Genomic DNA, 15,079 nt, shown 5'->3' with positions numbered 1-15,079 from the left:
ATTTTCAACGATGACGATATTCGTAACAAATCCTGAAGGTGGTCATCAGTCAGTCAGCTACTTTGTGACAATTTAATCGCATTCATATATGTATGTGCTTCCAAACATAATGCAATTCTCAAGCCTGAAATCACTCAATGCAGGATATTTTTCCCTTGCTACCCATTTCTAAAAGTCCATGCCTATCTCCACCCTTGACTAGAAAAAGGGGTCACTTTGAAGGTCACACAACTGAAATAACTGACCAGGGAACACAAACTGCAACAATAATACTGTTAACTATGAAACTGAGTCTCTGAAACTGATCACTATAAACCAGAGCACAGCAAATGACTTTCAATGATGCGTTACTCTCGAGTGCATAGAAATCTACCACTCCCACAGAGAAGCAGTAGATTTTATAAATTTAGTAATCTTTTTAAAGTGTTGAGAATATAAATTGTTTCTATCATCAGAAATAATGAATATAATTAATATATCAATCAGAAAATCTGCGGTCAAAACTAATAGCTAAATTGATAATACATATAATTTAATATAATTTTTATCCTGCCGCGGGCCGCACAAAATCACGTTACAGGCCTGCTGTTGGCCACCTATGTTCTAGATGATAAGGTCTGTAACATACAGTCACTCACATGGAAAATCATCCACACTTCTCAACTGTTTGTTTTCTTTTAGATTATGTGTTACATATTACAAAGTATTGCTATACAAGCATTGTACCTAGGTAAAAGAAATAATATTGAAGGTTGTAAGATAGTGATAAAAGTTGTGGCATCTTGGGTGAGACCACACACTAAAACTCATCCACATGGATGACTTCAAGTATAAAATGCATAGTTAATTGTTTTCTGACATTAGGCTAATCTACGATCAGTTAGTTCACGATGAGAAATGGCAGAACACTTTCGACATTTTCTTTTATAAGATGGAGAACTGAAAAAGCAGGAAAGTATCAATGAAAAATGTGTGAATAAAAGTCGAAGTATGGTATAATGACAAGGTATAAAAATCTTATTTGTAACAAAATAAAAATGAGCAAGAAGATGATTTTGAACAAGTATAATAAAAGGTATATTCTATATCAAGTAAATATAGATCTGAAGAAAAGTGCTGTCTCTTGCTGCAGGTGTGGAAAAATATCTACATAAAAAGATTTATCTGGAAAACATCAGAAGAGTACTGAGAATAAACAATTATCATACCAAGCAATCAAGCAGTGTCTAGTTGCCCATTAGACAAATAAGTGTGAGTGCAGGAATGACTCTGCCGAAATAGTCACCCTGGGTGCAGTTTCCCAGGTTTTGAATCTGAACAGGCAGGTAACAACATTATGTTAGGGTAACTGTATGCCTACAGGATGTTGAAATTCATGCACACAAATGCTCGAAGTATCAGAAATAAAGGAAAAAAGTTTTTGGCGTTGATCAGCTTGACTTGGGCAAAAATCATTTGCATCAGCAAGACCTGGCTGTCAGAGAATGATAGTTACAGGGATAGAATATAATGGATATTGTATTTTCAGAAAAGATAGAAGACAGGAGGAGGGGTATTATGAAACAAAATTGAAGTTAAGGAAGATTGTAAATCTGATGAATTGGTTCATTTGAGGTGTATGATAAAGGCCAATAGGCCAAAATATATTGTTGGTTGCTGCTATAGACCTGGGAGTCCAGAAGAAGATATGGACAACATGAATCAGTAGATTAACATAATGAGTGCATGAGGAGCAATTATCATGGGAGACTTCAATTATGATGATATAGATTGGAAGGTAAGGGCACATAGCAAAATGGAAATGGAATTTATACAGTTACTAAGAGATAATTATCTGAAACAGCACCTGATGGAAGGGGCAAGGGGTTTTAGAGTGTTGGATCTGGTAACAGCATCAGACCATCTATATATAACTACAGTAGCAACTCTACCTCTGATAGGGTAAAGTGACCATGACATCTTGTCCTGGGTGATGATCAGCATTCCCATGAGCAACATAAAGCACAAGCAAGAAGGGTAACTAGTATAAGTAAAGAAAGCTAAATCAGATTTTGAAAAAAAAATTAGCTAAGCAACCCCCAAAATAAATCCAAAAGAGTTTTGTTACATAGCAAGTAAGAGACAGAATGATTATGGAAAGATACTTTACTCAGTGCTGATGGTAGGAAGGTGAGAGAAGAAGAAATAGTTCAGTAACTAAGTGATCACTTTGCAAGGGTATCATCCAGCAGTGCAGTTGGATAGTATGTCAGTCTGTGTGCTATAAGAATGTGCAAGTTAGCTGCAGTGCCTCTGATGAAGTTGTTTAATCTAAGTCTCTGCTCTGGCAAAGTTCCAAGGGAGTGGATAAAGGATAAGATGATTCCATTACATAAAGGTGGCTCTAAGACAGAAGTAGCAAATTGCAGACCAATTAGTATCTCTGGAGTGGTAGTTAAAGTATTGGAAAAGTTGGTTAAAATTAAAATTCAGGAATGGATGGATAGGAATATGATACTCTATAGGGGACAGCATGGTTTTGTAAAAGATAGATCCTGCCTCAGTAATTTTATTATATTATATCACATTTTATAATAAGGTGACAGCAGAATTGGATAAAGGAAATGGTTAAACCAAGATACTGCTATACTTTACAAAAGCATTTGACAAAATACTGCATGGCAAACTATTGCATAAATTGTAGCAAATGGGAATAGATATGAAGCTGGTGGCTTGGATAAGGGTGAGTGGGCAGATACACAGGCATCAGAGGGTGATGTATGGCAGAGTGGAATTAAGGTGAATGAGTGTGACTAATGGAGTGCCTCAGGGCTCTATACTAGGACCACTACACTTTAATTTGTACATCAATGATATAGTGGAAAATTTGGAGGATGATATTCAGTTGTTTGCTGATGATGCAAAGCCAGGAAGGACAATACTTGATAAAGGTGTTGTAGATATCTTACACAATGATTCAAATAAATTGGCAGTGTGGGCAAAGGACAATGGTTATCTTAAAGGAAATGTGCTGACAGTGGGATTCTTCTATCACAAAATGGATATCCTCAAAACATCATCAAAAAATATCTATACAATGACAACCCCAGACAAGAAGAATCCCACTGTCAGCACATTTCTACAGTAGTGATACCTTTCATCAAGTCAATTTCTTATCAAATAGCAAGAATACTAAGAGCCCACAACATCAGAGTGGTCTTCAAACCAACCACCAACATCAGACAAGTTTTAGGATCTCCAAAAGATAACGTTCCGTTCTACAAATATCCAGGAGTATATTACATTCCCTGCTCCTATGGTCTTGCCTACATCGGACAAACTTCAAGAAGTTTAGAAATTAGACAAAAAGAACATGTTGGTGATGTAAACCACAACAGAAGCATCTCTTCCGGCTTAGCACATCATTTCTGCATGTCTAACCACACGATAGATTGGCAAAACAGCTCCATACCATATCTCGATGACGACTACAGGCATTGTATATTTAAGGAAGCCACAATAGTATTAATAACCGGCAGAAACCTCAACAGAAATCAGGGTGCAATTCAAAACAGTTCGTGGAAAAACTTGATCCTCTCTCTCAATCAATCTGAACTACAGCTAGCCAGTAATCACATTACAAGTCTACAACAAACACGCATGCATGATAATGAATAAGAACAATAAGTCATCTCTGTCACGCGAAACGTGTAACCATAACTACTAGTTTGGTTTACAACGTTTTTTATGTTCCTTTTAATTTGCATTTACTAGCTTTCATATCCCCGTAACGCCTTGAAAAAGCCAGACAGTTTGCTGGCGAAACTGGTAGGCTTTAATAAATGTTTTTATTGTAAACTGGTCTGCATTAATGAAATTGTATTTCGAAAATTCACAATAGTTTACCCTTCCTAGACACCTTAGTAACACGCCTTCCTAATGGTAACCTTTCTTTCTCTGTATATAGAATACCTACTCATACGGGCAGATACATTCACATACTTTCCCACCACCCTTCTCAAAATATGGCATTGTTAAAACTCTAACCAATAGAGCCCACAATTTCTTTGTTCCAGTGAAACTGCCCTTTCAATCGAACTCGAACACATACACAACACCTTCCTTTCCAATGGCTACAATGATTACAGAATTAAAAAAATAATCAAGTCCTTCCCCATTCCCCGACCATCTCTTCAGAAGTACTTCAGAAATGCCATCACCATACCTTACATCTGTGGCACATCAGAAATAATAGCCAGATCATTAAAAAAGTACAAACTCCATACAGCTTTTAAGCCCCGCCGTAAACTTGCTACCCTTATCCATTCCACCCAAGATCAGCTCCTGCCACTCTCGGTGCCTGGAGTACATAGAGTACCTTGTTCCTGTAAACTGGCTTATTTCGGACAGACAGGCAGATCAGCAACCATCCGTTTAGAAGAATACGTCATACATCTGCAATCACGATTATGGTCAATCTGGCCTTGCAGACCATGTTTTGAATACAACCCACAGGCTCTCCTGGAAAAAAACCACCATGCTCCACCATAGTAAATTCAAAAAAGAAAGACTGTTCTTTGAATCTGCATCCAGGATCAACCTAATTTAAACAAATACAGTTTGCATAAAACTTCCCAAAATTTGGAAAACATTAATTATCAGAGATCCCTCTTTACATCCTAGGCCGCCTGCAAACGCCCATAGAGGGTGCACCACCTAGATAGTACTTCAGTTTTATTCACTGTTGTATTGCATTTGTGTGTGTTACAAAAAATTTTTTGTAATCCCTGAAGATGTCTCTGTGACTTAGATGAAATATGGAAGCATTAAAATTAGTTTTAATCCTTTCTCAGTGCTGATAATATTCCATTAAGCCTCTAACATGAAATCTTCACAGCACTTACGCCTCAACACACGAACAGAAATCACATATCTGCAACCATGACTATGGTCAGTCTGGCAGATCATGTTTTGGATACAACCCACAGAATCTCCTGGTACTTTGAATTTACTATGGTGAAGCATAGTAAATTCAAAAAAGAAAGTCTATTTTTAGAATCTGTGGCAGCACTCAGAAAAATCATCTGAATTTAAATAAATATCGTTGCATAAAACTTCCCAAAATTTGAGAAACATTAATTATCAGAGATTCCACCTTACATCCTAGGCCACCTACAAACACCCATAGAGGGTGCACCACCTAGATAGGACGTTAGTACCATGTTTCACTTAGTATTGTGTTGTATTTGAGTGTGTGTTACATTCGTTTTTTTGTAATCCCTGAAGATGTCTCAGTGACTGGATGAAATATTGGAAGCATTAAAATCATTTTTAATCCTTTCTGAGTGCTGTATAAATTCCATTAAGCCTCCAACATGATGTCCTCACAGCACTTAAGCCTGAACACACGGATTCTAATCATTCAGAAATTCATTCAGCAGCACTCAGAAATCAACCAAATCTAAATAAATATAAATACAGTTGCATTAAACTTCTGAAAACTTGGGAAACATTAATCATCAGAGATCTCACCTTACATTCTAGGCCACCTACAATTGCCCACAGGGGCGCACCACCTAGATAGGACTTTAGAATCACCCACGTGGTTAGCTTAGTATTGTGTTGTATTTGAGTGTATGTTACATTAGTTTTTTGTAATCCCTGAAGATGTCTCAGTGACTGAGATGAAATATTGGAAGTATTAAAATCATTTTTAATCCTTTCTGAGTGCTGTATACATTCCATTAAGCCTCCAACATGAATCCACGAAGTCATGGATTCTGCATGTCAGTACAAACTGGTGATGACCTGGAGTGTCTTCAGTTGGACATGTTTAGGACCTTTGATACATATGCCAATGACTCTCAATGCATCCCGTTATGTGGAACTGAGGGCTGACCATTTATACCCATTTATGTCCATCATGCATCCCAATGGAGATGGTATTTACCGGCAAGACAACTGTTCATCTCCAGGTCCAATCTTGGTTCCAGGAGCATTCTGTTGACTCTGAAATAATGAAGTAGCCACCTAGGAGCCCTGATTTAAATCCCATTGAAAATCTTTGGGATAATATCGAGCAAAGTGTTTGGGCCCCATATCCCATAACTGCCGAACTTGAGTGAATTGTGGACAGCTCTGGAGAATGCATGGGTCACCATATATGTGAAACATTATGGCAAGCTTGTGGAGTCCTTGCCTCTTCGTGTGGCAGCTCTATGGGGGGGTTGGCCCAAAACGTTACTAGCCAGCTATCCCTAATTCAATGGCACTTCAGTGTACATGACAAAACAATGTTATAGTGCAAAATAATGGACACTAGATTCAAATTTATAATTCGAACAACTTATTTGTATAAATCACTATTATGTGAATTCTTAATATGGAAAATAACAATGAATTATCATGTAATTTTTTTTATTTATTAATCTAGCAAGAATTTAAATTAATTTGCTGGAAATTCAGATTGCATGTTTAATTGAAATTTCAGGATAAGCACCACAGAAAGGATACAACAAAACAAAAAAAAAGACCAATTTTGGCAAGCACTAGAAGCTGTGGTGGATAACATCAGAAAGGAGGAAATGACAATGACAGGAGCAGACCCAGTGGTGTACCTAGGGAGGAGCGGTGGGTGCGGTCCGCACTGGGCGGCACATATTTGGGGGTGGCATATTTTATATTTAGTTATAGTTGTAAAAAACAACTTGTTCACTTCATGTTTACTATTCGATTTCCACAAATTATGAATTACTATATGATTTCGAATATTTTTCCTCGTCGTCAAGTCAATGTAGGGTAGAAAATATTATCTCTAAAAATTTTGCTCGGATACAGACATCAATGGTGCCAACGTCGAGTAAAAGTTCTATGTACTACTCCGTGCTCGATGTTTATCGAATGCTTAGTATTACCGTTACCATAGAGATGACGTGGCTAAGTCACACTCACGAGGCTACGTCTCTGCCTCCACTTTGTCCCTCAGAGGCCAACTCTCGCTGCGCGAACAGTATTTTGTTCTATGTTGGTGCTTGAAATGCACGCAGGCAACGATACTAGACGAAACACTGGCGGCTGTGTATGAATAATCTTGAAGGTCTGCGATATCCGATATATTTTCATAAGTTAAGCGGTCGACCTGTATGCACTCTTTACTGCATGGTGGTTCAAATATTGTGTAACTTGCAAGTAGTAATTTATATCACTGTTTCAGTTTTCAGAAAATTGTTCTAAGGTAAGTTATTACAAATTAAATTTCTTTTGTTTTCTATTGCATTAAAGTAGCACAAATTATTTGTGTTTTATTGAAATTTCACGAAATTTATTATTTATTAAAAAATACGAAACAAGACGTTTTATTTCTATAATTAATTTTTTTAATATATCCGTTGGATGAAACGAATAAAAGAAAGCGGAGCGTCATTTAGAAAGAAAAAGAAGGCAAGGGAGGAAATACAGAATAAAAATACTGGAGCACTACTGAAATACATCTCCCGTGAATCAACTTCTAGTTTTTTTAATATTGTTGCCTCAAGTACTGGCAAAGAAGCCGCCCTCAAAGGCGAAAAAACTTATTCCAATGTTGTTGAAGAGGAAAGACCTGGCTCACATACTGGCGAAGAAGTAGAAAGTTCATCAAGTTCTGATGAAGAGTCTGCTGCACAAATTATTCCGTCTATTTCTATGAAAGATGTTGGATTATGGCCTAACAAGATTGACGACAATACAAGAGTATTCCTGGTATGTCAAGGTCCGTTTGCAATTCAAAATTTAAACGCCGATTTTAGTGAAGGAGAAAAACGTCCTGGTAATACAATTAAAGCCAAAGGTGAAACAAGAAAGCTTAATTGACTGGTTTTTTCAAATTTTGCCAAATGGTGAAAAGCTGTTAAGATCATGGATGGTGTATTCACCATTGAAGAAAAGTATTTATTGTTTTTGCTGCAAACTGTTTGATGATCTTTGTCAATCAAGTTTTAACACGGAAAATGGTTTTAACAAATGGTGGAAACTTCATCCCAAAATAGGTCAACACGAGTTGAGCCCACTGCACATTCGATCATTTTCCCAATGGAAGGAATTAGAAATAAGACTTGGACATGGCGCAACTTTTGATAAACTACAACAGCAGAATATTGATAAGGAAATTAAAAAATGGAAGGAAATTCTTAGAAGAATACTTGATATAATTAGATTCTTAACAAAACAAAATTTGGCGTTTCGAGGTCATCGTGAAAGTGTTCATTAGGAAGACATCAATTCAATGGAAAATAGAGGAAATTTTCTAGAGCTTGTTGACTTGTTGGCTAAGTACGACCCAGTATTACGTGAACATGTAATAAAAATTAAGATGGGTAATAAATATAGTATCTCTTATTTGTTGCCGAAGATTCAGAATTCATAGAGCTATTGGGAGGCGCAGTGAGAAAAACAATTATGGATCAAATAAAGAAAGCTAAATACTTTTGTATGATATTTGACAGCACTCCAGATATTTCTCACAAAGATCAAACCAGTCAAATTATTAGATATGTAGTTATTGATGGTAGCGAAGTTAAAGTTGTAGAATCGTTTATTGACTTTGTAGAAACTAAAGGAAAAACTGCCGAGGAAATCACAAATATGATTTTAACAAAATTAGAAAATGACGGTTTAGATATAAAAAATTGCAGAGGACAGGCTTACGATAATGCTGCCGTCATGGCAGGAAAGCACAGCAGTGTTCAAACTCGCATTAAAGAAATAAATCCAAATGCAGAATTTGTAGCATGTACAAATCATTCTTTAAACCTGGTATGTTTACATGCAGCTTCTACTGCTATCGATTCCATAACATTTTTTGGAACTATCGAACAGTTGTTTTCGTTGTTTTCTTCTTCCACTCATCGATGGGATGTTTTACTTTCTGTCACTGGCCAAGGTGTTAAAGCAGTGTAGAAACTCACTGGAGCACTAGAGCAGAAGCGGTAACTATAGTAAAAAACCATTTTTTTTACATTTTAAGCGCTTTAGAAAAATTGACATCTGAAGAAGAAAATAGTAAAACGAGATCAGATGCTGGAATATTACGGGAATGTATGGGAACCCATCCTTTTGGAAATTAATGACGTGCAAAAATACCTGCAAATAAAAGGGTTAAATATCAGTCAATGCCATATAAAACTAAATTCTTTGCAAACCCATTTCATGGAACAAAGAGATGCGTTAATACAAAACGCTGTTATAGCAGCCGAAACAATTTGTGAAGAGTTGGAGATATCAACTGAGCGTCGAGTTAGAAGGAGAAAAAATATGAGTGGGGAAAATTCATGAGACGTGGAGCTATCCTTAGAACAAGAAGTACGAAGAGAAATGTTTTTATCTATGGATAGAATTATAAAGGAAATAAAAGAACGCTTTGATCAGTTGCATGTCCTTGCAAGAAAATATTCGTGTATAATACCATGTAACCTACTAAATGAAGAATTTGAATGTCAAATAAATGACTTTATTGACATTGATAAAGAACAGTTCCATATTGAAAGAAAAAGGATCCAGGTTTTTATGGCTGTACCTACACTACAAGAAGAGGCAAAACGTTGGAAAAACGGGGGGAAGGCCCTCTTGATCTACTAAAATTTATTCAACAGTATAGATTGGAAAATTCTGTACCCAACATTGTAATTTTGCTAAGAATTTTTTTAACAATTGCTATCAGTGTCACTAGTTGCAAAAGGAGCTTCTCCAAATTGAAGTTGATAAAAAATTATCTCCGTTCCACAATGAGTGATTTAAGACTACAAAATCTTGCAATATTGTCCATAGAACAAGAAATTACAAATAATATAAATTTTTAGAGCATTATACACGATTTTTCTACTATGAAAGTTAGAAGAGTAAATATATAAATATGTTTACATACACATGTGTACAATTTGTTTGTTTATCCAAAAGAAATGAAATTATTTATTTATAAATATAAAATAAAAAATATTTAATGGTAATTTTTTTTTGTAAATTAGGTATATGTTTTGTCTCATAGGTGGGGAACCTGCGGCCTCCGTAAATTTCTTGTGGCCTTTAAAAAGTATCTTGTATTTTTATAAAAGTTGCATTTATAGGTATATCAACTTATGCGGCCTCCTTTATTACTGCCTAATTTAAATATGACATCCAATGGTAAAAAAGCCCCCACCTATAGTTTGTCTCAATTACAATTATTTATTTATGTTTATTAATTTATAAAAACCACCATTTGTTTGACTTAGAAAGGGCGGCAAAAGTTCTAGGTCCGCCACTGAGCAGACCTAAATGGACATGGTGCAAGAGGGGGAGGATTCAAAGGAATATATGCAGGATGTGGTTTTGGAGAAAGAAACGAGGAAGATCACAGAATACTGGAATTTGCAGAAAATTCGGGCTTTGCTGTGGCCAACATCCTATTTAAGAAAGAGGACCACCTGATAATGTCTGAAAGTGGAAAAAATAAGACTCAGACAGACTATATTCTCACAAAGGGAATAAAGAGAAATATGTTAAAAAATTGCAAGACAATTAGTTGTAGTATGCGATCTAATAGTGCCAGTATTGAAAATGAAAACAAACAAAATGGAAAAGAGGATGAAGATCTGGAAGCTGATTGCAGAAAATAAAAGTAAATTCAAAGAAAGAACATTAATTATCAGAGAACCCACCTTACATCCTAGGCCACCTACAAATGCCTCCATAGGGGACACACCACCTAGATGTTAGTAGTATTACCCATGTGTTTCACTTAGTATTGTGCTGTATTTCACTGTGTGTTACATTAGTTTTTTGTAATCCCTGAAGATATCCCAGTGACTTTGACAAAATATAGGAAGCATTAAAATCAGTTTTAATCCTTTCTGAGTGCTGTATATATTCCATTAAGCCTCCAACATAATGTCCTCACAGCACTTAAGCCTCAACACATAAAAGCTCTATGATGAAGAGTTATCAGCTGGGATGATGATACTGTTAAAAAAGTAACAACAACTGAAGATACATTTTAGTCGAACCTCTCTTTTCTATTGTGTACCAAAAATCCATAGAGGCATTCCTATGAGATCGATCGTTGAAAAGGAAGCAAGAAACTAGTTTACCTACTAAATGAATTTAAATATCTGGAATATCAAGAACAATGCAACCTTCTAAAAGTAAAGAAGTCATCAAAAGAAGTGCAAGAGCTTTAAAAAATACCTAAACCTACAGCTGAAAGCAGTAGAAACAAATGACTTCAAAAAAAAGATAGCTCCCACTAGCACCAAATTGGTGTAAATTTGAATTACCGTGAAATAATGAAAAAAAAATAAGCAAATGGCTCCCTACGTCTTCCTTTCCAATATCTGTTGTAAATAACTTTTTTTCACTTTATTTTTTTACTCCTTTCAATTTTCCTTTCTCACTATCTCCTATCCAAATTCTTTATTCATTTACTTATTTTATTCATTTTCTATAACCTATGACACCTTCTGCAGCACTGTAGTTATCTCTCAGTTCATCTTATATCACCATAAAGGAGTTTCTCCTTTACATTACTTCTTTTCTAGTGAACAGGAAAGAACTTTCTTGGCTCAATTTAAACTAAGAACACCAGCAGCAAGTGTAAAAACATGCTTCTGCATACCTGCCAGTCACTTCTCTACCCATATATCGCTGAGATACTCTCTGAATGTATAAAAGGACAAATTAACAATAATTGCAACCAACCCTTTTCTTAAAACAAAAATTTCTATACATAAAAAATAAAAAAAAAAATAATTACTATCTAATCCAGAGAGTAGAAAGAGCCACATTAGATAGGCTTATAACCTTTCATGGATAGGATTCATATTAAAAAAAATTTCAAGGAAATTCATTAAGTTTATGGTATTATTAAAAGTTGATTTAATGCTAAACTTCACTGTAGTATATAGGACACACTTTTATTTTATTTTATTTTATTTTTTTTAAATGAAACTCATAGTGGTGCAACTAAACTCCACCAATTGCTATGTAGGCATTCCTAAACACTGGTGTGAAGGTTCACATTTCTGCAACAAAATCTCTGAATAGCAGTGAAAATGATGCATATGAGATGTCAGTGCAGGCTATGGAATACTGATAAAAGAATTTGCTCCTGCATGGGCAAGATGACGTCCTCTGCTCACAGAAATCATGCTCTGCTTTCTGGTTGACAGCCACTAACTCTGAATGCTATATAGTATTGCAAAAAACTGAAGACACATTTGAAGAGTTTAACCTGACACACAGCGACTTTTCTTTCAATGTGACAATGCACAATGTGATTTAGGACACAAATGGCTGCAAATATTCATCATTAATGAGATCTATATCTCTATATCTAACTTTACAAAATTAAAGGAATATTTCTGGAGATATTACTTTGTGCCAGATGAGACAGCAATATGAAAATATTGTCCAGGAACGAGATGTTGCAAAATAAATGTGTAAAATTACAGAATATGTTTGAGGAAGGAAACAGCCTGATTTTATTTCAACAAAATACCTACTCCCAGTACTGGGGGGGGGGGGATCTATATAATAATAACAATAATAATATGTAACTGTCTTCCTAGTTTTTCCATTCAGGACTAATAATAAATTACTAAAGAAGTATTACAAAAACAAATACAATTTCTCAACTGACATTTACAAGTATGTAGCTGATAAATACCAAATAGCAAACATGAAATATATATAACAGAATTATTATACTCCAACAGGAAAAATTACTAGAAGGCTATTTAAGAATCGGGTATCAGCTACACCAAAGTTTAACATTACTAATGTAATTGCAAATCTAGTATAGGGAAATAAAGCTACAGCTGATTCAGATCTTGGAAACTGTTAATATAAGATATGACCATCTCTGATAAGAGCTGAATATAAAGGTGAAGGTAAAGAAAAACCATTCTGACTCCAAGCTTCGATCCCAAAATACTGTTAACATTGAAAAAAGATTACTTATGAATCCTTTATTACTGTCTATTTTTTAAAAAATTTAACCTCTCCACAATAAGCCCAATCTTAGTAAATATATGTAAATGCTTTATAGATAAAGATTTACACATTTGCTGTCTTAAAAACAAAGATAATTTTGCTTACAGATGCCTGTGTCTCACTCACTCTCACACACACACACACACAGAATGAGATAGAGCAAAATAATTAAATTACATACTATAAATTAATCCTTTTGCCCTTTCTAACAATTCTTTCCCTAGATTTTCTTGTGCACCACCTTTAAGAAATTCTTTTGACAGTTCTCTAAATGTCATAGCAATTCTTCGTGTCTTAATATTTTCTTTAAGGATGGCGTGATTCCATTTATAACGTGCATCATCTGACAAGATCAACAGTGAACGACGGAGAAGAGGTACTTTTACTACTGGAAGTGAATCCGATAATTGATGTGATGTAAGATTAACACCATTTGGTACATCAAAATTGATATTTTTAGCACACAAAGTGTCTTTTTCACAATTTTCATTATAACTACTTTTTATACTTTGAGAGAAGTCTGTACCATTATTCTGAATTTCTGATACTCGCTCACTGGTGTTAATTTGTTCATTTCCATGAACTGGCATGAGTGTTAACACAGAATCAGAAAGCAAATTGACAGTAACTAGATGTTCTCCCCACAACCAATGATCATCAACATGCAGATCTATGGATGATCCTCGTTCTGAGGTATACTCAAGATGACATAATTCAACAATTTGGAAATTGATTAACTGAGGCACTAAAAGTAGTTTCTGTTGAATATCCAATGTAAATGCAGGAAGACCTTGAAAATTAGCCATTTTTAATTTTCTCTTCTTAAAATTTACTTTAGGACCAAAATCCTAAACAAAAAGAAAAAAAATGGTATAAGCATACTTTTATTTCCAAATGACAGTCGTATTAATGAAAGTTAAGTTTATAGTGATTATGTTTTTTTTTATTATTATTTAAATCTGTTGCATTATATATAGGCCTATCAGAAAATCTGTAGGCTGTTTTTTCCTTCTATTAAACATATGCTAATAGCATATTTCTTTTTTCATGTTAGTTTGAACATTTGGCAAGATCTAATTTAAAAAAAAAACAATATTTATTTTATTCTTTTATTACATTTCTTTCTGTGTTCATGCCTTGTAATGTAATCAAATTTTGTGCTGAACTTGTTACAAAATAAGAAAACTTTAGCATGTGCAACTATTTCAAGTAGTTTATAATTTTGATGAATGCTAGAAAAGAAAGCTTGAAGATGATAAGAGATAAAATCATCTTAAGCCAATAGCTTTTTGATTTATATATATAAGAAAGGACTATGGTGGCCAGAACGGGATACAAAACATTGAGTTATCTAAGTCTATCCAATGTATGAGACAAATTTGGGTAAGTGAATCTTGCAGAGAAAATACCAAAAAGTGTTACAAGTTTGTGACATCCTTATGATCACTAGCCAAAACTTCCTGTGATTTCTATTTTTTTCAAAAAATGAAGATGTTTGACCTCCTCTGGCTGAGACAAATGCAAAAACAGATGCCACTCTAGGAGAAGTAAAATATTATTTCCAAAATTTAGAAACAGTTCTTTATCTAAAGAACTGTTTCTAAATTTTGGAAATAATGTTTATGGAAATAATGTTTTATGGAAGTACTCTGAAGATAACTGATACCATAGATAAAGTCATATTTGTAATTACAAATAAATAAATAAGACAGATTCTTTTGATAGACCTTTGTAACCAAAAAGATCATAACAATTTATGGTCTATATATTCTATCTCAGAACATCAGATAACAGTAAAAAAGTTCAAGCTACATTTTCCTTCGAATGAAAATAAAATTTTGAAAATATATCAGAAAGTTATGAAATTATTAATTATGAAATTTACTTATATGGCATAACACCAGATACTCATTATAATAAGAAGTGCTTTCACAACTTGTTCTGGCATCTCATTCTTGCAAACATTTTTCTCTGAGATACTGTTTAAAATATGAATCTCAATACAGCGTAAATTTCAATAAGTGCAAAAACTGATAGAAATCACATGAAACATTTGTACAAGGAATGTTTCAAAAATTTGGCCTGACAAAGAAACAAA

At 34.6% G+C, this 15,079-nt stretch overlaps 1 protein-coding gene across 1 annotated transcript in view; it reads right to left on the bottom strand.

Moving 5' to 3' along the window:
* Positions 1 to 807: 807 nt before the first annotated feature.
* The window catches only part of LOC150101922 (alpha-ketoglutarate-dependent dioxygenase alkB homolog 4), a 46,171-nt gene continuing 31,899 nt past the window's right edge, over positions 808 to 15,079 (bottom strand). Inside the window, exons 3-4 of the mRNA XM_090400593.1 lie at positions 13,163 to 13,829; positions 808 to 939 (exon numbers count right to left, since the gene is read on the bottom strand). Of these exons, the coding sequence (XP_090256719.1) occupies positions 881 to 939; positions 13,163 to 13,829 (726 nt within the window). The 3' untranslated portion in view covers positions 808 to 880. The remainder of the gene's footprint in view (positions 940 to 13,162; positions 13,830 to 15,079) is intronic.

Source organism: Typopeltis vanoorti, chromosome 11, assembly GCF_054136105.1.
Source record: "Typopeltis vanoorti isolate ZY-2024b chromosome 11, IOZ_Tvanoo_1.0, whole genome shotgun sequence".
NCBI classification, from domain to species: Eukaryota; Metazoa; Arthropoda; class Arachnida; order Uropygi; family Thelyphonidae; genus Typopeltis; species Typopeltis vanoorti.
The sequence above is the reverse complement of the archived record's forward strand: the minus strand, read 5'-3'. Positions and strand labels throughout refer to the sequence as shown.